Here is a 26,857-nt window from a genome sequence, read left to right as displayed (position 1 = left end):
GTCACATCCTCCATATCCCTGTTCACACTCAGGTCTGCACAACTGATATACAATGTCTTTGACACACACAATGGCTGTCATACAACTGATATTTTCTGCACACAAATGTTTACACAATCATTGTGCAGTGTTTCCACAATGCTTGTGTAATTAATGTTGTTCAGAAAGACATTGTGCCAAATGAGTTGTTCAACTTGAGTGTGCATAGGGTCAATGGCTTCAGAAGTGTTTGGTGTCAGAAAGATAGGTCTATCATTCCAGCCAGCCAGGGAGGGACGAAGAGTCCGAGGGTCCCCAGGATACACACCAAGATGAACAACCACAGAAAGATCCGGTCTAGGACCATAGCCACGTACTTCCACTCCTGCTTCACCTGAATAAAGACAGAAATCAGTTTTTAGTTACTTCGTACACAAAATGAATCACTGTTGAAATATTGAAATTGATAGAATTTGTGTTCCTACGGTTCAGGTTGTTCACCATTGAAGTACAGAATACAGCATTGCGCTCTGAAATATATGGCATTGTGCGGCAAATGCCAAGTCCCCTATCCACTGGCATTCCTAACTGTAAAGCCCGATTGAGTTTTGTGTCATGTATCTTTTTTGATATCTTTGAAATAATTATGGGTAGAAATAAACAATATGTATCTTCAGCATACAAATTGCTAAAACTGAGGGTGCCCTGACGCACAATATTCTCTATTTTCAGAGAGCAAATACTGTAGATAAACTGAAGGGGCCTGGGTCTGTGCTCATAGACCTGCCTCCTCAGTTTACATGTTAATGATGAGACCCTTGCTTACAGAGAAGTCGATATCCTCCGAACGGAGGTGGTCTGCGATGTACTGCACACCTTCCATGGCCATCTTCATGGACGGGGATAAGACGAGGAGCCGCTGGTCCTTGGTCATTGCTTTGGCTTCCTTGGCCAGGCCTGAGTGATACTTGCAGACAGCTGAGCAGCTCTGCTTCCTCTCCTCCATCAGGGACGGGTGCTGAGAGAGAGGCCGCTGCATGCCGTTACGCATGGAGGAGACCTCCTCATGCAGGCAGCAGTGCTGGATGCTGCGTGAGCGACAGCGGACACTGGTCTGGGGCTGCTCCCTCTCACCCAGGCCGTACTGTAAGCTGAGGGAGCGCATCTTGGGCCTGGCCATGTGGTGCTTGTCCCTGGGCGGGAAGAGAGGGTGGAGGAACAGAGGAGAGCAGCCTGGCTGGGACAAGGTGGTCGGCTCCTCCGGGAGGATAGAGTACTGGCTGGGGGATCTGTCCAGGGGCTGCTGCTGTTGCTGGGGAAACTTGGGGGGCAGGGAACCCTCCATGGGTCGGCCCATGGAGAGAGAAGGGGAGCGGGCCAGGATCTCCTGGACCTCCAGTGGGGTGGGTGGGAAGCTGGCCTCCAGCTCAGCCTCCATCTCACCCCATAGCGTGGCCCTCTTTTGCATGGCCTCCGCCAGCCTCTTGCTGTTGTCCTTGACCACGGCAGGCCGCCGGATGAACAGGAAGCCGGGGACGACGTCCAGGAAGACGTGGCGCACCCAGCGGGGCATGGTGTCTGTGCGCGGCGAGCGGTGGTGCACATTGAGCACGAATATAGTGATGCTGATGGAAAGGGTGACGAAGATCATGGTGAAGAGGAGGTACTCCCCGATGAGCGAGATGACCAGCGAGGTGGATGGGATGATCTCAGTAATAAGCAAGAGGAAGACGGTGAGAGACAGCAACACAGAGATACACAGGGTGATCTTCTCTCCACAGTCAGAGGGCAGATAGAACACCAGGACAGTCAGACAGGAGATCAGCAGACAGGGTACTATCAGATTAATGGTGTAGAACAGCGGTAGCCTTCGGATGATGAAGGAATAGGTGATGTCAGAGTAGACCTCGTGGCAGCACTCGTACTTCTTGATGTTGTAGTTGCCCACGGCGTCCACCAGCACCCACTCGCCACTTTCCCAGTAGTCCATCTGGTCCACATTGCCCGCCATGCTGATTAGGTCGATCTTGGTGCGGTCGTAGGTCCACGAGCCAAACTTCATGGTGCAGTTCTGCTGGTCGAAAGGGAAGAAGGTGACGTCGATGCTGCAGGAGGACTTGTAGATGGCCGGGGGAACCCACTTGATGCGCCCGTCGTGGAACAGGTGGGCCTTGGTCAGGTGGGTCACGGAGAAATCACCATCTGCACTAGAGATAAGAAGGGATGATAGAGATAGATTGTATGTTAAGGAAAGGCCTGACAGATTAGACAATAAAGATAAATTACCCGTCCACTCTCATTGTTTTTTGGTCATCAATGGTAGAAAAGAGTGGCTGTGGCTATATATACAAACATAAAGTGTGTATTGCAGCATGTCCTAGTGAAGTCGAATTGCAGTGGGGTCGCCACATACATTTTTTACAATTTTACTTAGATATACCAGGGGTACGACACTTAGACTCACAGTGGCGTGTATTCATGGATGCCAAGTGAAGCCAGGCTTCACCCAAAAATTGACATTGAAGTAAAGAAAAAAAGATACATAATAATATCTTTCATAATATCTCAGTATCTTTCGTCTCTCTGTGTTTCATACATTTCCTTCAATTCACAAGAGGCTGAATATATCTCACAGGAGAAAGCATCCAAGCGAATGAAACAGCGCTCCTCTGTCTCTGTATGAGTAGCCCATCTATGTCTGGTCAAAAAGAGTATGACATTGTTGCCGCCAGTAGCATAGATTGCAAGGGAAGCCAACGAGCATTTGGCCTCCCTTGAATTTGTTTTGTTATAAAATAATAGCCAATCAGCGTTGAGCTAAACTGAGCGAGTTCAGGTGTGAATGGTCCTTCTATCTTTTAGTCACTGAAGTAGACTAAGCATAGGTGATTAGATGATGTTGAAATGGTGCTGGAATAGTGGAGGCAGGGCTTGATTTCTTTGCAAGTTGTGGTTATCTAATCCAAGATGGCATAGCAGTCAGACGTCCTTTGTCCTCGTCTTGTCGTGTCCCGTGTATATATATATTTACATATTTTCTTTGCATATCTTTTTATATATTTTTTTCTTCTAAAAACTCAACTTCAAAACACTCTCCTGCAACCCGCCTCACCAATTTAAAAAAAGTATTATTTACCTAAAATCTGAAATCCACAACAGAAGCTAGCCAGAAGTTAGCCAGAAGTTAGCCAGCCATTTCTACCGCAAGCTCTGGATATTTACACCTGGATCTTGCAGCTAGCTAGCTGCTATCCGAGTGACTATTGGCTAACGTCGGTCCCGGAGCTAACATCAATTATTCCGGAGCTAGCCAGCTGAGGAGTTCCATCAGCCACTCCTGAGCTACAATCACCTATCTGGACCTGTTTTACTGCCGATGCGGAGCCCCATCGGGCCTTCATGACTGGACTACTGACGTTATCTGCCCGAGGGAGTTATCCAACTGGCCCCTCCGTCGCGACGTAACCTGAACGCCCATCGGAGGCCAGCTAATCGTTAACTGTCTTATCAGCTGCTATCTAAATAGGCCAATTATCTTGGGCCACTATAACTATTTTTGCCAATTGGATTGGTCCCCTCTACCACACGGAACCCCACTAATCTACCGACGGAAATGCACGAGGTAGCTAAAAACAGACCATCTTCTGCCAACTTGCTACCCATGGACCGGCTAGCTGTCTGAATCGCCGTAACCGTAACCGACCTCACTACTCACTGGACCCTTTTGATCACTTGGCTAAGCATGCCTCTCCTTAATGTCAATATGCCTTGTCCATTGCTGTTCTGGTTAGTGTTTATTGGCTTATTTCACTGTAGAGCCTCTAGCCCTGCTCATTATACCTTATCCAACCTCTCAGTTCCACCACCCACACATGCGATGACATCACCTGGTTTCAATAATGTTTCTAGAGACAATATCTCTCTCATCATCACTAAATGCCTAGGTTTACCTCCACTGTATTCACATCCTACCATACCTTTGTCTGTACATTATACCTTGAAACTATTTTATCGCCCCCAGAAACCTGCTCCATTTACTCTCTATTCCGGACGTCATAGACGACAAATTCTCATAGCTTTTAGCCGTACCCTTATCCTACTCCTCCTCTGTTCCTCTGGCGATGTAAAGGTGAATCCAGGCCCTGCAGTGCCTAGCTCCACTCCTATTCCCCAGGCGCTCTCTTTTGATGACTTCTGTAACCGTAATAGCCTTGGTTTCATGCATGTTAACATTAGAAGCCTCCTCCCTAAGTTTGTTTTATTCACTGCTTTACCACACTCTGCCAACCCGGATGTCCTAACCGTGTCTGAATCCTGGCTTAGGAAGACCACCAAAAACTCTGAAATCTCCATCCCTAACTACAACATTTTCAGACAAGATAGAACGGCCAAAGGGGGCGGTGTTGCAATCTACTACAGAGATAGCCTGCAGAGTTCTGTCCTACTATCCAGGTCTGTAACCAAACAATTTGAACTTCTACTTTTTAATCTTAACCAACTTGCCCTCTAAATACACCTCTGCTGTTTTCAACCAAGATCTCAGCGATCACTGCCTCATTGCCTGCACCCGTAATGGGTCAGCGGCTCTCCTTCCGTGGCCTCCAACTGCTTTTAAATACAAGTAAAACTAAATGCATGCTCATCAACCGATCGCTGCCTGCACCTGCCCGCCCGTCCAGCATCACTACTCTGGATGGTTCTGACTTAGAATATGTGGACAACTACAAATATCTAGGTGTCTGGTTAGACTGTAAACTCTCCTTCCAGACTCACATCAAACATCTCCAATCCAAAGTTAAATCTAGAATTGGCTTCCTATTTCGCAACAAAGCATCTTTCACTCATGCTGCCAAACATACCCTCGTAAAACTGACCATCCCACCAATCCTCGACTTCGGAGACGTCATTTACAAAATAGCCTCCAATACCCTTCTCAATAAATTGGATGCAGTCTATCACAGTGCCATCCGTTTTGTCACCAAAGCCCCATATACTACCCACCATTGCGACCTGTACGCTCTCGTTGGCTGGCCCTCACTTCATACTCGTCGCCAAACCCACTGGCTCCAGGTCATCTACAAGACCCTGCTAGGTAAAGTTCCCCCTTATCTCAGCTCGCTGGTCACCATAGCAGCACCCACCTGTAGCACGCGCTCCAGCAGGTATATCTCTCTGGTCACCCCCAAAGCCAATTCCTCCTTCGGCTGCCTCTCCTTCCAGTTCTCTGCTGCAAATGACTGGAACGAACTACAAAAATCTCTAAAACTGGAAACACTTATCTCCCTCACTAGCTTTAAGCACCAGCTGTCAGAGCAGCTCACAGATTACTGCACCTGTACATAGCCCATCTATAATTTAGCCCAAACAACTACCTCTTCCCCTACTGTATTTTTTATTTTTATTTTGCTCCTTTGCACCCAATTATTTCCATTTCTACTTTGCACTTTCTTCCACTGCAAATCTACAATTCCAGTGTTTTACTTGCTATATTGTATTTACTTCGCCACCATGGCCTTTTTTGCCTTTATCTCCCTTATCTCACCTCATTTGCTCACTTTGTATATAGACTTATTTTTCTACTATATTATTGACTGTAGGTTTGTTTTACTCCATGTGTAACTCTGTGTTGTTGTATGTGTCAAACTGCTTTGCTTTATCTTGGCCAGGTCGCAATTGTAAATGAGAACTTGTTCTCAACTTGCCTACCTGGTTAAATAAAGGTGAAATAAAATAAAAACTCTCCATGGTTCTAATCAATAGTTGTTTAGTAGTTTGAAAATGTCGGAAACATTAACTTACTTGAACATGCTGTTGTCATGTAACTGTTTGTTTTGGGGACTTCACCAGACAGATGTTTCTCTCTGGTTTTGTGATGAAACAAAGGTGTGGTTGAATTTATTCTGCCACTGTGTCTTGTTATTGTCTCGGCCTTAGGTCTTACATCATGGTTGCAAGGCATATGAATTAACAGGTTATAGAGCAAACAACAATTATCACGACACAGGTTGTAATCTGGAATGTTTCTTGCATGGCTTCTCCAGTGCTTTTACCCATGCAACGCTACTGTTGACTGGCACCGTTGATTGGGCAGGATGATCTTAGAGTGGACTGGGTCAATCAGGTCACTTTAGGGATTATTCTATTTCAGAAATAATGATCTACTGTGGTATTGCCGTATTATGTTTCCATGACTATGTTGGTGTAATAGTAAAATCTATCTGTATCTGTCACATCCTGACCATAGTACGATGTTATTTTCTATGGTAGAGTAGGTCAGGGCGTGACAGGGGGTGTTTTTCTATGTTTATATTTCTATGTTCATGTTCTAGTTTTGTATTTCTATGTTGGTTTTGTTTGGGATGATCTCCAATTAGAGGCAGCTGGTCCTCGTTGTCTGTAATTGGAGATCATACTTAAGTAGGGTATTTTTTCCACCTGGGTGTCATACGCGTCATAAAGGACAGACCAAGGCGCAGCGGGTATAGTGCTCATCTTCCTTTGTTTAGATTAAAGTGAACACTTAAACCAAAACTAACAAACAACAAAACAACAGTTCCGTGAGGTACAAAGACTATAACGGAAAACAACCACCCACAAACCCAAAGGAAAAAACAGGCTGCCTAAGTATGGCTTCCAACCAGAGACAACGAAAGACACCTGCCTCTGATTGGACCCCTTTACTGGTCAGGGCGTGACAGTACCCCCCCCCCTCAAAACAAAAAAAAAACACAAAACCAACCCCAAGCCTAAAGGGAGGGAAGGGTGGGTGGCCACCGTCAACGACGGTTCCTGTGCTACACCCCCCTTCGCCAATCCTCCCACTATGGAGGTGGCTCTGGCTCTGGGCGTAGCTCCCGTTCAGCAGACTCTGGGCTGAGAGAAGTCGCTGGAGGCCCCGGGCTGAGAGGCGTCGCTGGAGGCCCCGGGCTGAGAGGCGTCGCTGGAGGCCCCGGGCTGAGAGGCGTCGCTGGAGGCCCCGGGCTGAGAGGCGTCGCTGGAGGCCCCGCGCTGAGAGGCGTCGCTGGAGGCTCCTGACTGGGAAGCGTCGCTGGAGGCTCAAGGCTGAGGAGCGTCGCTGGAGGCTCCTGACTGGGGAGCGTCGCTGGAGGCTCCTGACTGGGGAGCGTCGCTGGAAGCTCCTGACTGGGGAGCATCGCTGGAGGCTCCGGGCTGAGGAGCGTCGCTGGAGGCTCCGGGCTGAGGAGCGTCGCTGGAGGCACCTGACTGAGGAGCGTCGCTGGAAGCTCCTGACTGGGGAGCGTCGCTGGAGGCTCCTGACTGGGGAGCGTCGCTGGAAGCTCCTGACTGGGGAGCGTCGCTGGAGGCTCCGGGCTGAGGAGGGTTGCTGGAGGCTCCGGGCTGAGGAGCGTCCCTGGAGGCACCTGACTGAGGAGCGTCGCTGGAGGCTCCGGGCAGAGGAGCGTCGCTGGAGGCTCCGTGCTGAGGAGCATCACTGGAGGCGCCACGCTGAAGAGCGTCTCCGTAGGTTCCAGACTGGGGACCTTCGCTGCAGGCTCCGTGCCATGGGTCATCACTACTGGTTCTGCGTCATGGATAATCACTGGAGGCTTTGTTCCAAGGATCATCACTGGAGGCTCCGGGCCCTGGGTTATCACTGGAGGCTTTGTGCCATGGATCATCCCTACAAGCTCCGGGCCATGGATCATCACTGGAGGCTTCATGCCATAGATTATCGCTGGAGACGTCGGACCATTGCCCATCATTAGAGGCTTCCTTCGGGGCGCTGGAACTGGTCTCACCGGACTGGGGAGACGTACTTCGGACCACGTGCTCACAGCAGGCACCGGCCTTACCGGGCTATGGTGGCGGACTGGAGGTCTGCTTCGTGGGGCTGGCATAGGAGGCGCCAGGCTAGTCACACACACCTTCAGGCTAGTGCGGGGAGCAGGAACAGGACGTACTGGGCTCTGGTGACGCACTGGAGGTCTGCTACGTGGGACTGGCATAGGAGGCGCCAGGCTAGTACCACATACCTTCGGGCTAGTGCGGGAAGCAGGAACAGGGTGTACTGGGCTATGGTGGCGCACTGAAGGTAGAGTGAGCGGAGCAAGAACAGGGTCCACTGGGTCTTGGAGGCACACTGGAGGTCTGGAGCGCACGGCCTGCACAACCCGCCCTGGCTGGATACTCAACTCCACTCGATCACTGCGGGGTGCGGGCACAGTTCGCACCGGCTTTTGTATGCGCCCTGACAACACAGTGCGAGTCACCGCAAAATATGGTGTCTGCTCCATCACTTGCTCCTCATAGTAAGCCCGGGAAGTTGTCTCAGGAATCCATCCTGACCCTGCCCAACTCCCCTTGTGCCCCCCCCCTAAAAAATGTTGGGTGCTGCCTCTCCGTCTTGCCTTTAGGTGCATTTAGAGCCTCCTCTCGTCACCGCTCTACTCTTGCTGCCTCAACTTCTTCCCATGGATCCCTTCTGGATCTCCTCCCATGTCCAGGATCCCTTGCCGTCCAATTTCTGCTCCCATGTCCATTCCTCCTGCTGCTCCTTCTTCCGCTGCTTGGTCCTTCTTCCTTCTTTGGTGGGTGGTTCTGTCATACGCGTCGTATAGGACAGACCAAAGCGCAGCGGGTATAGTGCTCCTCTTCCTTTATTTAGATTAAAGTGAACACTTAAACCAAAACTAACAAATGACAAAACGACAGTTCCGTAAGGTACAAAGAATATAACGGAAAACAACCACCCACAAACCCAAAGGAAAAAACAGGCTGCCTAAGTATGGCTTCCAATCAGAGACAACGAAAGACACCTGCCTCTGATGGGAAACCATACTCGGCCACACATAGAAAATGAACATAGAAAAAGAAAACTAGAACATATCCTCTGGAAACAAACAAACCCCAAAACACACAGAAACAACACCCCCCTGCCACGCCCTGACCATACTACAATGACAAATTACCCCTTTACTGGTCAGGACGTGACACTGGGTTTGTGGGAGATTGTAATTTTGAGTAGTGTATGTTTCACCTCTGCGTCACAGTTTGTTGTTTTTTTGTCATTCAGTTTATTTATATATTGCGTAGTTTCACAGTATAAATAAAATGTGGAACGACACACACTGCACTTTGGTCCGCTCATTCCTACGACAACCGTGACAGTATCTATCATCTAAGATCATAAGAGTTGGTATAAGAAAATATGAACTTTGAACTGTAAAATGGTTTGGTCCATTTCCTGTGAACTTGTTGCATTGCCCATTTTACTTCCTCTTTCCTTCTGCTCCTGTGAGAGGTTTACACTAGTTACCACAGTCACAAAGTCAAATCGTAATAAATCACAAAAACAAAAATGTGTTTTTTGGTCTTAATTAAAGTTAGGTTTAGGCATAAGGTTAGCAGTGTGGTAAAGGTTATGGTTAAGGTAAAAAATCGGATTTGGGGGAAATAGGTGGGATTTATGACTTGGTGTGGTAACTAGTGATGACCTTGTGAAAAGGTAACGTAAACTCACTCACTTTTGTACATCGCCTTGGTCCGTACAATTTACCTTATTTTAGCGCCCCAAGAACGTAATACTTCCAGATCAACTGTAATGTCAATACCATTGTAAAGCACAATTTCTCCCCTTTCCAACAAAAGTAATGACATGACCTCCAAGCTGCCCGTTTCTGCATAATTCAAGAAGGCAACGAGCTCCGTCGGGTCTTTTTAAAAATGGCGGGTGGGGAAGTGACACTAATGCGTGGTAGTGAGAAGAGGAGATGTGGGAAAACGGCTTTTTTTCACTCGATCTGTCCAACTTATCACCTTACCGCCTCTAAAATGTAAATAAAACACTATAAAGAGTTTACGTAATGTGTCATTACATACCTATTTGAAGGTTTGTGTCGAATTTGAATCGGGTTTTTAGGTCGGCGCTAAAGTTAGAAGACTAAGAAGACTCAGAAGTAAACAGCGGCTTTGAGAGTCATGATCGCTTACAGTGATGACGCAAAAAATGACTAAGTAAGTGCATTTCTTGTTTTTAAACGATGAGAGAAGTGCTACACCTGGTGGAGAGAGATTGTAAGAAAGAAATAGTTGCTTTATGCGTGCTGTACTTTACGGCATGACACTTCACGATGTAACGGAGGGTCAGTTTTTTAAACTTTTCTCCAATACTATAGAGCCATTACCATGTCGATCAACGCTTGAATAGAAACGTAGTTCACACCCCAGATTTTGAAGTCAACACAGTCGCTACAGACCCATTAGTTTTCTTTGCAGCCTCCTTTGAATGTCGCAGTTGCACACATTTTTACGGAATGGGGTGAGTTTACGTTATATGTTGTTTCTGCTCTGCTAATTCTGTCATTATATCTGCTAATTATGTCATTAAAAGAGTGACAATATCATTACATGTCCAGTAAAAGAAGTGAAATGTGTTGCCTGTAAACGTTATTCTTATATTTAGTCTGAATTTAGTTTGTTTCGAATTTTCTCTTTGTATGCAGTCATAACGGAATGTACACCGAGCACGAGCTGCTAGCTCTCTGTGTTGTTTTTAGCATTCTATGCTAGCTATACAGCCCAGCATGTTAGCATTGTGGCTATGCTGTTATTGCTTTTGGTCAAATGAAATGAGTATTCACATTCTCTATGGGCACTGAGTTATATTGTTTTAGGGGAGAGCCGGGGAAAAAGTAACGCGCCCATTTTCTCAGATAACACAGAAACTAGAATGACGTAGTGAAGTCAGCACATTCCTAATCTGGTGGAGGACCTCCCTGAAAAAAAACAGCCTAATCTGACCATGTTTCGCCGAGTTATAAACAAAACGTTTTGAGCGATGTAAGTAAAAAAACGGACCCAGAAGTGTTTTTGGTTGTAGAGTTGTGTTTAGTTGTTTAAGGTTCCAAACATATGTAAGTTTCTTAACCAATCTAGTGACTAAATGATACCATAGGTTTCAAAAATCATTCTAGCTAGTCTCTAGCCTCTCCTGTGTTGTCTTGGCTGTGTGCTTAGGGTCGTAGTCCTGTTGGAAAGTCACCCTTTGCCCCAGTCTGAGGTCCTTAACGCTCTGGAGCAGGTTTTCATCAAGGATCTCTCTGTACTTTGCTCCATTCATCTTTGCCTCGATCCTGACTATTCTCCCAGTCCCTGCCGCTGAAAAACATTCCCACAGCATGATACTGCCACCACCATGCTTCACGGTAGGGATGGTGCCAGGTTTTCTCCAGACGTGGCGCTTGGAATTCAGGCCAAAGAGTTCAATCTTGGTTTCATCAGACCAGAGAATCTTGTTTCTCATGGTCTGAAAGTCCTTTAGGTGCCTTTTGTCAAACTCCAAGCGGGATGTCATGTGCCTTTTACTGAGGAGTCGTTTCCATCTGTTGCAGAAATGGTTGTCCTTCTGTAAGGTTCTCCCATCTTCACAGAGGAACTCTAGAGCTCTGTCAGACTGACAATCAGGTTATTGGTCACCTCCCTGACCAAGGCCCTTCTCCCCCGATTGCTCAGTTTGGCACAGGTGGACTCCAATCAAGTTGTAGAAACATCTCAAGGATGATCAATGGAAACAGGATGCACCTGAGCTCAATTTTGAGTCTCATAGCAAAGGGTCTGAATACTTCTGTAAATAAGGTTTTCCTGTTTTTTATTTCAATACATTTTCCAAAAAATAAATAAACCTGTTTTCGCTTTGTCATTATGGGGTATTGTGTGTAGATTTCTGAATCATTTGTTTTATTTAATCAATTTTAGATTAAGTCTGTAACGTAACAAAATGTCGAAAAAGTCAGGGGGCCTGAATACTTTCCAAAGGCACTGTATATAAGCTGTTTGACATAACATATGGTGTCTGTAGCTCTATTGATCTGAGTAATTAGGGGGGGGGGTGTTACTTTCGTCCCGGTTCTCCCTTACTATTCATCAGGCGTGGATGCAGTTTAGACACATGAAACTAATGCCTGTTATTTCTATAAATAAAAACTAAAATCCTATAATAATAATCGACCCCTCTGGTACCGTAACAAAAACAGTCTGGTTGGGGAGGTTTAATTGGGTGATGGAGTCATGGCGTTCGTAAGTCATAGTGGCGGACGCGAACGGTGTGTTGACCAACCATCGGTTCCCTACCACCTCCACTTGTGTGGTGGTGGCCCCATCCCTGGCTGTTAGTTTGGCTCTACAGCGTTCTTCGCTGGTGATAGCTTTAATACCACAAAGACGCTCAGTGTTATCCCTGACAAATGGTTTGCTAGGACAAAGGTAGTGGACATCTTTGGTTAGAGTACACATTAGCAGGTTAGGGGTGAGATAGAAATCTGGGTTGTTTTCCTGGTAAGCTACAACTGGGGGCGTGGCAATCTTTACGTGGGTACTGTCGCGCCAAAATCCTACATTGAGAACCGTTTTCAATCTATAGATATTCTCCAGTTCAACAACCGGCAGCGTCAGTAGAAAACCCACTTCATTACGATCAACATCAACGTGTATTGGGATGGCCGACCCCAGACTATAGGCCAAATGTGATTGTAACGGCCTTAGTGTGGTTGAAGTAGCTGAGGTCAATATGTCGTGCACCATTGAGAGGGGCACTAGATATGAGGGGATTCTATTCATGGCCAAGTGGTCCATAGAAGAGCTAACTTCACGGAGAAAATCCTCCAGTAACAATCGAACCAATTGGACATGGGCATAGTCATGGTTCATGACCTCTGCTAGCTTTCCTACAGACAGGATAGTTTTGTTCAGGAGAGTAGCGTGTGTGTTGACCACCAGAATAGTGTCCTGGAGAGACTTTCCCACATGTTGCAACCTAAGGGCCTGTGCCTTCATCTGCTGCTGGATAAGTGGCATCTCTTCAGTAATCTCCCTAACATTCCTCTTGACTGTGGCTAGACTGACTGCGTTGACGGCAGTGGTACCTAGGGCAAATAGTGACCCTACGGCTGCCCCTATCGATAGTAGCGCCCCGGCGAATCGTTTTTCTCGCCTGGGCTCAGCTAGTTCTGACTGGGTTACTGTGAACTTTTGGAGTTGGGCCAACATATGGGCAGTGTCTAGCTGGGCGTGCTTAATTGCCTGGCTGGTCCAGTCAGCCCCGGCCCAACTCAAATGCGCCGCAGGTGGAATGTGTTGGCGGTACACATTCTCTGCATCTAGGCGGACATATACCCTCTGCGTGTGTACTCTGCAGTTAGTTATGAGGAGTCCTGGATCGTCGCGGAGAACGATTCCCGTAGGGGGTCCGTTCGTGATTACGTCTGCTGGGTTGGTTTTGACCAGGGCGCAGAGTGTCAGGATCATCCAAAGGAACTCCATCCTACAGAAACGCATAATCAGAGATTGTTGGAGTATTTCAGTTATTTGTATTCGTAAACAAAAATTGTTTTGACAACTATTTTTCTGTTTTTCTTATTTTTAATCAGTACGGCGCAGGACGATATCACTAGTGACAACAGATGTATATCTGGTAGCTGGGAAGAGAATAAAAGATATTAGGTGCAACGTACTGGTCTCCTGGAAGGGATCAGCTGAGGGTACTTAAGAATTTTCTTAGTACCTCTGGTTTTTTTGCTAGGGTTTTTATCTATTCGGTGCTGGCTAGCACCCCTTCTATTCCCATGGGGGGAGTGTACAACTTGATTTGGTTCCGGTGGACCCACTTTAATGTGGCGGTTTGTCGACCTTTGCTGATTTTGATCTGGTAAGCTACAGGTGATAGCTTCACCACAATCTCGTGTGGCCCCGTCCAGTGGGGCAGGAACTTTGTTGCGACGCCCGCGGGTTTGGTGTATATGTAGTACCACACCTTATCTCCGACCTCGAACACCTGGTGTGAGGCTTTTTTGTCGTAATAGGTCTTGTCACCTTCTGCACTTCTTTCCAATTGTCCTTGAGCGTACGCAAAGGTAGTCTGGAGATGGTTCCGCAAGTCGGTCACGTATTGGTGAGCCGTGTAGGCGGTGGCTGCGGCGACATCTCCCGGTTGGTACAGGAGATGCAGTGGAAGGGTCATTTGCCGGCCCGTCATCATCTCAAAGGGTGTCATTCCCGTAGACCTGTTGCGTGTGGCTCTGATTGCCATCAGTACCAATGGGAGTTTGAGGTCCCAATCTTTGTGGTTGGCTGCCACATATTTCCTCAAGATTCTGACAATTGATTGTTTGCTCTGGTCTACCCCCCCCGAGCTCCTAGGGTGGCACGCGATGTGGAGTTTAGCTTTGACTCCCAGGAGCTTCCACAGTTCGGTCATTACAGCTGCCGAAAAGTGGGTTCTTCTGTCGCTGTCCACGGTTTCTCCTGGCAGGCCGAAACAACTGAAAACGTGGTTTAGCCAAAGAACGGCAGTGGTTTCCGCTGTGTCATTGGTCGCCGGCAGGCACTCCACCCACTTTGTGAATGCGCAAGTCACTGTGAGGAGGTACTTGTTGCCTCTGGCAGACCTGGCAACTGGGCCGACCCAGTCGATCTGGATCGAGCTCCAGGGGTAAGACACACCCGTGCGTTGCAGGGGTGCTCTGTGAAGTGGCTTGGTGGGTTGAAACTGGCAGCAAACTAGACACCCCCTCACGTATCGTGCCACGTCTTGTTCCATGTGAGGCCAGTGGGCCACCTGTCGCAATGTTTCACATGTAGCCTTGACCCCCCTATGGCCTCCACATGGCTCGTCGTGGGCATGAGCTATCATTATCCCCCTCTGTGTTTTAGGAACCACCCACCTTCGAGCGGTGTCGGTTTCTGAAACATACACCAATAGGTCATCTACAAGTGTGAGGTGCTGTTTAGTTGCGTACAGCGAACGCAAGTCGTGTGAACCTGCCAAAGCCAGTTCGGACACTGGGTGGTTGACAGGATCCGACAGGAATGCCATCAAAGTGGCGAGGGACTCATCTTGGTGTTGCATTGCTACCAGGTCGCCATTTATGAATGAATGCGTTAGCGACACATTATGTTTGTGCGACGACGTTTTCCGTGGTGCTACATGGCTACGCGTTACCGCAGACACCATAGCTTCCTCAGTGGGTTTTTCGTCTCGAGCAGCAAACACCCAAGGGGTGCCGTGAATTGCACCAGATTTCGCCATGCTGTTAGCATGGTCGTTGCCAAGTTTGTCACGACCAGGTGATTTGGAGTGTCCCTTGACTTTCTTCCAATACACCTGTATGTCGTGTTTGGTGATGAGGTCATCACAAGCTAGAATGAGCTCTTTGTTTTTCACCTCTTTACCACTTGAAGTAGTCATGTGCTTTTGTTTCCAAAACGGCAAGTGGCATAAGAAGGTGAGTCTCGCGTAGTTTGAGTCGGTGCAGATCGCCAGTTCTGCCAATCCGTGTTTCACCGCTGTTTGCAGGGTGATCAGCACGCCAGCCACTTCTGCAAACTGGCTGGTCTTGTTGCCAAGCTGAAATTGAAGTGGTTTGCACGGAATGTCGTTGTGCCATACCAATCCCACCCCAGCTTGCAAGTGGTCTAGATGGCGGTAAGAACAGCCATCTACAAATGCCATCGGCATGTCGAGACACACGTTCTCTTCGAAATAGTGATGGTTTCGAAGGCAATGGCGGAGCGATGTCACGCGGGGGTGGTCCGGAGTCGGTTTCATCGTCACCACAGTGTTGACACACCGCCAAAGCACTGCCCAAAGGCAGGTTCTTTGCTTTTGCGTAGTTGATTACTACATCATGGCTCTGCAGCGTCATGAGCCAAGCCGCTATCCTGCTGTTGTGTACAGCACCCTCACGGATTCGTTGGCTTTTCAGAAAAGTCACAGGCTGGTGACATGTTTCTATGATCACCTTTTGTCCGCCGACATAACTGGTGAAGTGTTTGATCGCCCAGACTGTCGACAGCAGCGCTTTTTCGCAGTCTGAGTATTTGTGTTCGGCGGGGTTGAGTGTTTTGCTCGCGTAAGCAACCACACGTTTGTCTTGGTCGTATTTTTGGTACAACCCAGCGCTAAGGCAGTGCTCTGAGAAACCGACTTCCAAAAATAATGTCTTGTCTTTGTTGGGGTATACCAGGCAGGGTGCCTCGCAAAGCAGGTTTTTCAAGGAAGCCACCGCTTCGTTGTGAGTGACATCCCAAACGAATGGGGTGTCTTTCTGAAGAAGGTGAGTCAACGGTTTTGACAAGTCGGCGTAGTTTTCGATGAATTGACGGGAGTAATTACATACTCCCAAGAAGCTGCGCACCTCGTGAAGGTTTGTAGGTGTTTTGATGTTGCGGACTGCTTGGATTCGGTTAGACTGTGGCAGGATGCCCTCGGCACCCACCAGAAGCCCAACGTAGTTTACCTTGGTCCTGCACCATTGCCCTTTCATGATGGCCAACTTAGCCCCTGCAGTCCCGAGTTCGGTGAGAACGTGGTCCATTTCATTGAGGTGATGTGACCAAGTCTCACTTCTCATGAGAACGTCGTCCACGTAAATTATCGTCCCCCTAGAGGCTGCGTCTGGCATCGCCTTGTGCAGGAAGATGTTGAACTCTGAGGGGGAGTTCGCATACCCGAATGGGCAACGATTGAACGTGAAGAGCTTGTTCGAGAAAGAGAAAGCCAACTTGTGTTGGTCACGCGGGTCGACTGTCATGGTCCAGAAACCATTTGCCACGTCGACGGTGGAGAAGTACTTGGCGTTTGCCACCTTTGGCAACTCTTGGTCGAGCTGTGTCATTGGCCAACGAGACAACGGAACCAGTTTGTTGAGTTGTCTATAGTCAATGGTAAGACGCCATTTACCCGTTGTTTCAGAACGGGCCACACGGGAGCACTGTACGTACTGTTACATTCCCTGATTATCTGTTTAGCTAATAAGGAATCGATAATCTCTTGTACTGCTGCGTATGCTGCGAGCGGGATTTTGTATTGTCTAACGAACGTAGGAGTTGCTCCGGGTGGCGTAGGAATACGCACCACATGGATACCCGTAACCCCGCAATCCAGCGAGTCTGTCGACCAGATCTCACTGTGTTTGTTAAACAATTCTCTCAACTGATGGCGTTCAGTGTCATTGACAAGAGCATCAGCCTCCGACAGTAGTTGTATTACCTGTGCATGGAAACCAGGATATGGTTCGGCGACATTGTACAGGTCTTCATCGGGTGGTGACGGCATGTCACCTTTGGAAGAGTCATCGGTTGTTTTCTCACAAGAGTGTACTTCGCATGCAGGAGGAGACGCAAGATCATCCTCCGTGACGATGGAGTATATTAACAGGTTGCTGTCAGGATCGGCATCCAGCCGGAATGCCGATGTGTCGTCCAGTGGCAATACGGGAGTTAGTGCTATTGCTTTTGACTGACAAGTAAACAGCGTACCTCCCTCGCCATCTAGGTCTAGGGAGGACGGAAGAGGCCCAATCACAGGAACAACTAGTTCAAAATCATGGAAGGCGTAATCGATCAATGTTCCTAGCTGAGTGTGCCGAGGAATGGAAATATCCGCTTGAGTCAGATTTTGTACCAGGAGGTAAGTGGATCTAGCGGTTAGTTCCAACAGTGGGTTGCCATTGATAGTTAGCCCCAAGTCGAATAGTTTTGGAGAGGGTTGGAAGAAAGCAGTGGTGCCTTCCATCCGGTATCCGGGCGCCAGGTTCAGTCTTACAGAAACCTCTGTGGTTCTTGCCGGTATCAACATGGCGGACTCAGTTATCGTCTTGCAAGCTTCAGGAATAGTCTGCCCGGAAGCCATTCGCACCGGGTCGAAAGACAAGGCATGTTGGTTTGGCTGCGCCAAAGACCAAAGAACTTGGTGTATGGTATCAAGTTTAACACCCAATCTTACCAAAATGTCCGCTCCCACATAGACTGTATGTGGGAGGTCCGCGACAACCAGTAGGTAGTGGGATAATTCCTTGGTTCCAATGCGGATCGATAGCGCACACACCCCTATTGCGGTGAGTGTTGTCTGGGGAGTCGTTCCCAGTGGAAATCTAAACGTTTTCGGCACAAGGGGATGGCAGTTAGCCGTTTTCGAAATTTCGTTGAACATTTCCAAACTGATTGCTGATTTTTCTGACCAGGTGGCCAGCCTGGTATCCTCAGCCATAGTGCCGTTTAGGCACACGCCCCCTATCAGAGGAGGGCGGTAAGTGTCGGCTGGTGAATCACCCAAGCCGCACAAGAAAACCACATGTTCGGTTAAGTTCCGAGTCGAACTCACATTGTCCTTTGCCACAAATGGCGGGCTCATGGCCAAGTTCACAGGGTTTGCGTCAGATGCTGACGTCGGACCCACGTCGTTGCACAATGTAAGGCAGGTAGCCTTGGAAGAATGCGGCGAAGTCAACGGAGTAGGCATAGGTATTTGTGACCAGATTTGATTGGTTTTCCAATCCATTAGTGGTACCAAACGGTCAATTAAATCACTCCCAATCAGCATTCGTTCGATTTCGATGCTAGTCACATACACGGGGTGTATCAGTGACACGCTTTCGAAGTTGAGTTTAAGTAGGAGACGTTTGGTTAGGGGCGAGGTAGCTTGAGTGAAACCTCGAAGATTCGTATCGCAATGTTCCGTTTTCAACCAACGTTTTGTTGGGTCCACTGCCCTTTTTAGTTCATCCAGCAAGGTTTCGGATATGAGGGAAATTGTTGAACCCGAATCTATCAGAGCGTGACAGGTCACACAGTCCTCCAGGACTGTTCTAAGGTATGGCCTGTTCGAGTTGGTTTTTCTCGTCATATCCCCAACAAAATGGAGTGGGTTGGGAGAACGGAGCGGTTTGTAATCTGCGTCGATTTCCAAGACAGATAAGTTACCTACGTAACCCAGTGGGTCCTCTATCGGAATGGAGGAATCATCTGTTACAAAGCTGCTTATCTCGTGCATCTCCACCTCCGTGTCCAAGTCTGTAGACAAAACCTGCGGGCTTGTGTCTAGAACGGGCGGTACCTGGACAGGGATTCGAGTGGGGGCGGGGGTAATGGAAATGTTTGCGTCCTCTTGAATTGCATGAATTTTGGCGGACTCGGTTTCCAACGATTTTACGCCTAGTCATGAGGATTTATCCTTGTCCTCTTTCTCAAATTTCTTACGATGCAGTACATCTTTTATCAGAGCTTCTATATCATTTCGGTTAGCGTTTAAATCATTGTTGAACAATTTGTTGCCCTTGTTACGCTTATTACCCTTGTGTCCTGACCCTTTGTGAGAGGGGCATGTCGGCTAGGTTGATCTCTACGGGACCTGTTAGATTGGGGACGTTCATCGTAGCTATTGTTACGGCGGTGGTTGTCGGGGTGGTGGTTACTTGGTAGCCACCCCCTTTGATCGTCCTCTTTTACAGCATATGTCCCTGATGCAGCCCCTTCTAATTCGAGTGATGGTTCCCGCCTAAGCTCGAAAGTCGAGGTGTCCGGGCTCTTAGCCCGGCTTGCTTTTGATGCTTCAAAAGCGGTGCTTGCCAGCTCTCGGAGCGTCGAGATTGGCAACCCGACGTGGGCAGTAGGGCCCAAGTAGTTAATGAAGTTGGGAGACATGTTTGACAGAAAAAGTTGTTTGAACGGCAATAGGTCTTCCATTCCTGTTTCAGTGAGCATGCCAAAGTAAGCTGAACGAAGCCGGTGATAGTAGGCTTGTGGGTGTTCATTTCGAGCTTGTCTGATATTGTTAGCCAACGAACTATCGTGTTTGCGAGTCGCAGAACCACTGAATTCTATTTTCAAAACCGTGGCAAGTTTAGCATAGTCGTTTTGCACGTGTTGCTCTTGTAGACGGATGAACCTTGTCACGTGTCTGTTGGACGTTCGCTTCAAAAGATAGAGCCTGTCTGCATTCGTAGCGTTTGGGTAGCCATCCAAGGCGTCCTCTATGTCTGCTAAGAATGTCTCAGTGTCGTTTGGCTTTCCCGGAACGGGGTCGAAGAGGCGGAAGTTTTTGACGATTTTGTCAAGGCGATCCCCGCCAAGTGCGCGGGGAGCATCTGCACTCTCCCGTGGAGAATTGTCGGCCGAGAGGCCAAGAGGAAAAGTCAAGCTGTGGTTGTGTTGGCGAGGAGGCCCCAATTCACTGTGGGCCGAATGGCCAAGAGAAAGAGGCTGAAATCTCCTGTCATCTACATTCCCTCGTTCTCTTAGCTCCGGATGTGAGCTAGGTTGCTTGGTTTGGTTGTCCCGCGATAGCGCGTGACTGTTCTGGAGTTCCTCCAGATGATACCTAAGGGTGGTGTTATGCTGCATCGCAGAGTCCACCTGGGAGTTGAGGGTGTTTATTTTCGACACGTAGGTGTCGCCCTTTTTTCGCTCGGCCTCATACTTGTCTGTCATGGTTTGCAGGGAGAGGTCGCGAGTGTGGAGTGAGAGATCCAGTGATGCGATGTCCTCCTTTTGTTTAGAGGTCACATTTTCCAACTTTCTCACCTGGTCTTTCTCATCCTTCATTAAATCAGCGACTTCAATGAGTTCTGCTGTTTTGTCCTCCAACTTGGTCATTGTGTTCATTAACTGATCGTCTTTGGTCTGCAACTTTTGGAATAGAGCATTATTGCTTTGAGTGGTTTCATTCACAACTGTTTGTAGGGCATCAATTTGCTCGCCCCGTTTTCTAGCTAGCTCGTCCGATTCATCTAGTTTCGCGTGGACTTCATCGTATTTACTTTTGGCTAAGCCGAGTTGTTCTTTTAGAATACGGACTTGGTCAAGAGTTTGTTCGCGTTCTTTGTTATAAGTGTTAGACAGATCTTCCAATTTATCTGTTCTCACACACAGTTCCTCAGCTGGCAGTAGCTTATCTTTTTCGGCTTTCGATGCCAGCTCCCTGGTTCTCTCCACCTGTACCTTGAACTCCCCAGCTTCCTGCTCGTGCCTCTGCTGGGCACTGAGGTACTGGTGCACTGTCCATCTCTGCTGGTGGGCATAGTTGAGGGCTAAACTGGAGAGAACCTTCACAAGGCCTCCGCCTGATGGTCTATTTTGAAGAGCGTCTGTCGCAATGTCTGCATTTTTCTCGCTTATGGCATTGAAATCTAACATTTTCAGCCCCTCGGCATAGTTAGGATTTGCATCGTTGCTGAGGTCCGCGATCAATCTTTCCGTGGGTGAAGGTCCACTGATTAGAGGGGAAATGGGTGGAAACCCATCTGATGGATTGCTCATTATTATGATTGTCAGTTATTTCAATTTACGTAATGTTTGGGGTTTTTAGTTGGAGGCTGCAAACACGATTTAACTCAGTTTGTAAACGTCAATGAATCATCAAGACTGGGTCAGTAATGTGAGTTGGTTATTACTGAACTTGCCAAAACAGGTTTAATTGATTAAATCGATTTTAATGATAAATCTAACCTGTATCGGCTATTTGGGAATTTTAATTTTAATTCACCTGAAAGAGTTGCTATCTCTAAGTTAACGTTGAAAAGTTTAACTATGTCTCATTGGTTAGTACACATTAGTTTGCGTATTATTCCAATAACCAACCTGGACGGTAGTGTAGCAATTTAATGTATATTAAATTGAACGAGACAATGTTATCCAATCAGTTGCGACTGGTTAGATATCGTACAGCATAACCTGAATTATTTAAAAAATAATAATTACTGGTGATTCTTCACCACCGGAGGTCACTGTTAACACAAGCTAAAATCGACAGGGTACCAGTGAAAATAGAATTTTACAATACTGTTAAAAAGTCTACCTAAACACCATTAAGCTGGTAAAACAGCTTTAATCTATTAATCAATTTGAATGATTAGTCAACCCCGTATAGCTAAAGGAATTAGCTTTAATTAACCTGAAGTAATTGCTATATCTAAGTTAACATTGAAAAGTTTAACTATGTCTCATTGGTTAGAACACATTAGTTTGCGTATTATTCAAATAACCAACCTGGACGGTAGTGTAGCAATTTAATGTATATTAAATTGAGCGAGACAATGATATCCAATCAGTTGAGACCGGTTAGATATCGTACAGCATAACCTGAATTATTTAAAAATAATTACTGGTGATTCTTCACCACCGGAGGTCACTGTTAACACAAGCTAAAATCGACAGGGTATCAGTGAAAATAGAATTTTACAAAACTGTTAAAAAGTCTACCTAAACACCATTAAGCTGGTAAAACAGCTTTAATCTATTAATCAATTTGAATGATTAGTCAACCCCGTATAGGCTAAAGGAATTAGCTTTAATTAACCTGAAATAGTTGCTATATCTAAGTTAACGTGGAACAGTTTAACCATGTCTCATTGGTTATGGCACATTCGTGTGTGTATTATTCCCATAACCAACCTGGAGAGGTAGTGTATCAATTTAATGTATGTATAAAATTGAACAAGACAATGATATCTAATCAGTTAAGACTGGTTTGATATCCTACAGCGTAACCTGACTTATTTCACGAAAAATGACTGGCGATTCTTCGCCAGAGGTTACGGATAGCCCAAGCTGAGGTCACACAGGATTCCCGTCTAACGCGGGAATTCACTATGAACAAAGAGGAAAACAAAAATGGCGGCTCCCCTTTGTTAGCTTAGCATCTGGCGCAAGGCTCAGCTTTCCTTGCGCGGGGTTTCCCCCTCGCCGCACAAGGGATGTTCCCTCCAACAAGGGAACGGGTTTACTTGGTGACGTCTCACGTTCAACCCTTAACCTCTCCCCGTTACACAACGCGAGAGGTAGAGAGATAATAACTTCGCTTCGGTCAAACGAATATATCTACTCTAATTTCCGTAATGGCTGGCTCATATGTCCTCTGCTCTAGGAATTACTTATGACCGAGTCAGATCACTCCTGAAAGCGATCGACAGAAATAACACTACGTTAGGCCCAACTAGTATTATTTCTCAGAATGCCTGCATCGGCTGGTACATATGCCCTAGCTCGTAGCATTCAGTAGACCCCCTTCACACTGGCTTTGGTCAGATATACAACAGGGGTCGTTCTCTCCCGACCAGTATCTGGGTCAAATGGAACGACACACACACACTTCTCTCCCGCACTAGTCCTGCCTATAGCTATTAATGGAATGTATATATATTGCTACACAATTGATATGGAATAACACAACAGTGCGGCCTAGTCCTATCTTAGATTCCTCACAGGGGGCGCCATATGTCGTGACGTTGTATTGGTTAATGTGACGACTGTTGCTCATCGAATGATTAACGGTTTATAATTACGTGATTAAATGAATTAAGCAATGAATCAAGCAATTATTAACTCATTAACCTGGGGCACCATGGGAACATTGTTTTGATTGAGTTTCTATTTCCCAAATTAACTCAAAGGATATCAGAATATCGATTACAACAGTCGCTAAATTAATCAGTTTCCTCTACAGTCTCATAATCTGAAAATCGTATAATCCGGGAATCTGCACGGACCCGGGCTTTACCACTGAATTTACCACACCAATCTTAGTTGATTATTTATTTACTAGCAAGCTAAAATGATGATAAAAATGCACATACACAAAACACAGTCTAGCTATCGATTAGGACTTAGTATAACGGGCCAACACACTATGGCGCTTGTTACCCAAAATGGGGATTTTAAAGAGAGAGAAATAAAGGAAGTACACGAGAGAAATATACATTTGGGTTCATTTGTCAGCCATGCTTATTTAAAATTAGCCTTGCCCCGAACTGCCGCTCTTATGGGTCAGAATATAATGGTGTAATTACGTGTTGGAGTTCTCAGGTGGGAAGCTCCGCGTGGGTCGTTTAGGCTTCTAAATGACGAAGTTCTCCGGCGCAACTCTCTGGTTGTCCTCACGATGTCAGTGTCCTTCTTGGCTAAGTGGTCTGATCCTCACCCTTGATCGGAAAGGGGTCTTCTGAGGACAGACAGCTCTGTAGCTCAGAGCTCACAGCTTCGGCTCGAATGGTGTCGATACCACGATTCAATGGAGAGTGGAGGCTGGGTAGTTCGGCTTGAATTCACCCGCTTAGACACAGCTACTCGTCCGTAGCTCGTGTAGAAAAATATTTCTTTGTCTTCAACCTTGTGTTTCCTTTTGGGGTTCGTCGACTTTGTTAGACCTTGGCTGCAGCTTGGGGTCAATAGTCTACTATGTTAATTCTTCACTCTCCTGTCTTATACCCTCGGGTCAGAAGTGGGTGTGACAGCCTTTAGGGCGATTCTCTGGGCGGACCAAGTCAAAGGGGGCAAGGCTTAGATTTGGCTAAAAATCCGATTTTAGACACTAACTTCACATTTCATCTTTATCAAAACATTCTGTTTGATTTGGATATTTTCCAAACAGCGTACAATGTATAAACATCAGGCATATACTGGGAAAACTCTTAAAGGTACAATGTTTTCATAATAACGTCATCTCTTAACCTTTAAAAACCAATACAAAAGTTACATACATTTTAATATTCCACTTTTCGTCATAACCACCATTGTGGCTGACGGAAACCATTGTTCCAAAGTCCCTTTATTGCATGTTTAAGGTTCTGAGGCCAGTTCTCCATTGTTAGGACAAAGGAATTTCTCTGTATTATGGGCATGAGGTGTCATAAAACCCCCACATCTTCAGACCCCTAGATCTCTCCTCCTCTGTTGGGGGTTTGGGAGATAATCTGTAGGGTGGTGGTCTCCTGTACCCTGACCTGATCAGGACAGTCATGACAACACTTAGCATGCATACTTAGCATTAAAACGTTACATACTTGTTGTAAAGAACTATATCTGGTCTCCAGATTAGATGTGATGGGATGTGCATGGAGGTGACATTCTCATATTCCTTAGGATTCCAGGAGAGCTTGTAGTCATTCCACTCCTGGAGGAAACAGACCAATAGAAACTCAGTGTGACCAAATAACACCACAAATACAATAGATCATTCAGACACAGAAACGTGGTGTCATTTTGATTGGACTCACTTGTTTCACCCAGACATTGGTGATCATCATTTGATTTTTCTCATCCTGATTTTGAGAAAAGACAAACAGTATAAATATGGTTGATGATGGTATGCACCTACTCATTGTAGTATCTGCGTAGACAGGCTGGGATTCAGTGAACCCTGTCATAGCAATGTTTTCAAAGTGTGTTAGTCCTGACCATGCACTCAAACAGTACAGTCCAGAACCACTGGTAGATTTGATTTCATCTTAAGAAAAAGAGCTACTGTGTAAATGCAGATTTGACTGAATCGGACCATTAGAATTCTCCAAACACTAATTTGTAAATTAAAATCAACATTTTTGGCACTCAGGTGTATGCATTGCTTTGAAGGTATTTAAGTTTTATTTCCTCCTCACCACATCAATGAGCTGGGCAATGGACAACCCAAAGTGCACATACACCACATCAGAGACATTGGCCACAGGGCGTGCCAGTTTGTTGTAATGGCTGAACAGTGTCCTCAGTAGCCTGTCCTCTGCCTGAGCCCGCACCCTGGGGTGGCTACACACTGGAGGAGGAGGAAGAGGAGGAGGAGGAAGAGGAGGAGGAGGAGGAGGAGGAGGAAGAGGAGGAGGAGGTAGAGGAGGAGGAGGAGGAAGAGGAGGAGGAGGAAGTGGAGGAAGAGGAGGAGGAGGAAGAGGAGGAGGAGGAAGAGGAGGAGGAGGTAGAGGAGGAGGAGGAAGAGGAGGAGGAGGCAGAGGAGGAGGAGGAAGAGGAGGAGGAAGAGGAGGAGGAGGTAGAGGAGGAGGAGGAAGAGGAGGAGGAGGAAGAGGGGAAGGAGGAGGAGGAGGTAGAGGAGGAAGAGGGGAAGGAGGAGGAGGAAGAGGAGGAGGAGGAAGAGGAGGAGGAGGTAGAGGAGGAGGAGGAAGAGGAGGAGGAGGTAGAGGAGGAGGAGGAAGAGGAGGAGGAGGTAGAGGAGGAGGAGGAAGAGGAGGAGGAGGTAGAGGAGGAGGAGGTAGAGGAGGAGGAGGAAGAGGAGGAGGAGGTAGAGGAGGAGGAGGAAGAGGAGGAGGAGGAAGAGGAGGAGGAGGAAGAGGAGGAGGAGGTAGAGGAGGAGGAGGAAGAGGAGGAGGATGAAGAGGAGGAGGAGGAGGAGGAGGTAGAGGAGGAGGAGGAAGAAGAGGAGGAGGAGGAGGTAGAGGAGGAGGAGGAGGAGGAGGAAGAGGAGGAGGAGGAAGAGGAGGAGGAAGAGGAGGAGGAGGTAGAGGAGGAGGAGGAAGAGGAGGAGGAGGAAGAGGAGGAGGAGGAAGAGGGGAAGGAGGAAGAGGAGGAGGAAGAGGAGGAGGAGGAAGAGGAGGAGGAGGAAGAGGGGAAGGAAGGGGAGGAGGAAGTGTGGGGGGGAGAAAGTGGAGGACAGAATCATAGTTAACCTCAAATGTTCCCAAAGTATTACTGTTGTTTTCCACATTGGGCTATTTCCTATAAATATACCCATGTGCAGTACATATACCTTTTAAACAGGACACTAAAATGCTGATTCCATGTATGAGGAACCCAAAGTGTGACCAATCATTTTTTTTAAAATACTTAACTACAGATACTGTTATCATCAAATAAAATAACATTATTATTTTACTGAATTTAGATTATTAAATGTACTCTAAACTTCAAAATGTCATTAGCAGTGCTTACGATGTTCACTCTCCATTGTTCACAAAAGTAGATGCAGCCAACTATGTGGCAGCATCATTTCTTAAATTGTTATACAGTAAATCACCTGTATACTAAACACAAGACTGAAAGTTGAATCCACATGAATTAAAACTTTAAGTACTTTGTACAATATATTTGTGTGCATCACAATTATCATAAAGATATCAACAACACATTAGTTTAAAAGGGACTGACCTTGAAAGGGAAGAAGAGACATTAATATTCCTACAAGAGGATAACACTTGACCGAAGACATTTTCTTGACTATGTGAAATTCTTCTTCTACCCAGATTTGAAAACTCTTTCATCAGCTTGCGTCCACTGTTGTCATAAAACATTTACATGTTCACCTTCTGTGCTCTTTCTTCATTTTCATGATGCATTTAAATTATTCAATTGATATCTCTTTTCTCTC

The 26,857-nt window shown here is 46.8% G+C and overlaps 1 protein-coding gene across 1 annotated transcript; it reads right to left on the bottom strand.

The window, feature by feature from the left end:
• Nucleotides 1–235: 235 nt before the first annotated feature.
• Nucleotides 236–24,809, bottom strand: LOC115151171 (neuronal acetylcholine receptor subunit alpha-4-like). Its single transcript, XM_029695182.1, has 4 exons — nucleotides 24,765–24,809; nucleotides 24,552–24,661; nucleotides 806–2,186; nucleotides 236–373 (listed from the first exon to the last, which is right to left on the bottom strand). Exons 1-4 carry the CDS (start codon nucleotides 24,792–24,794, stop codon nucleotides 236–238), a joined length of 1,659 nt encoding a protein of 552 aa, XP_029551042.1. The 5' UTR covers nucleotides 24,795–24,809.
• Between the last annotated feature and the right edge of the window lie 2,048 nt (nucleotides 24,810–26,857).

Source organism: Salmo trutta, chromosome 16 (genome assembly GCF_901001165.1).
Source record: "Salmo trutta chromosome 16, fSalTru1.1, whole genome shotgun sequence".
NCBI classification, from domain to species: domain Eukaryota; kingdom Metazoa; phylum Chordata; class Actinopteri; order Salmoniformes; family Salmonidae; genus Salmo; species Salmo trutta.
Note: the sequence above shows the minus strand (reverse complement) of the source record. Positions and strands in the feature narration are given on the sequence as shown.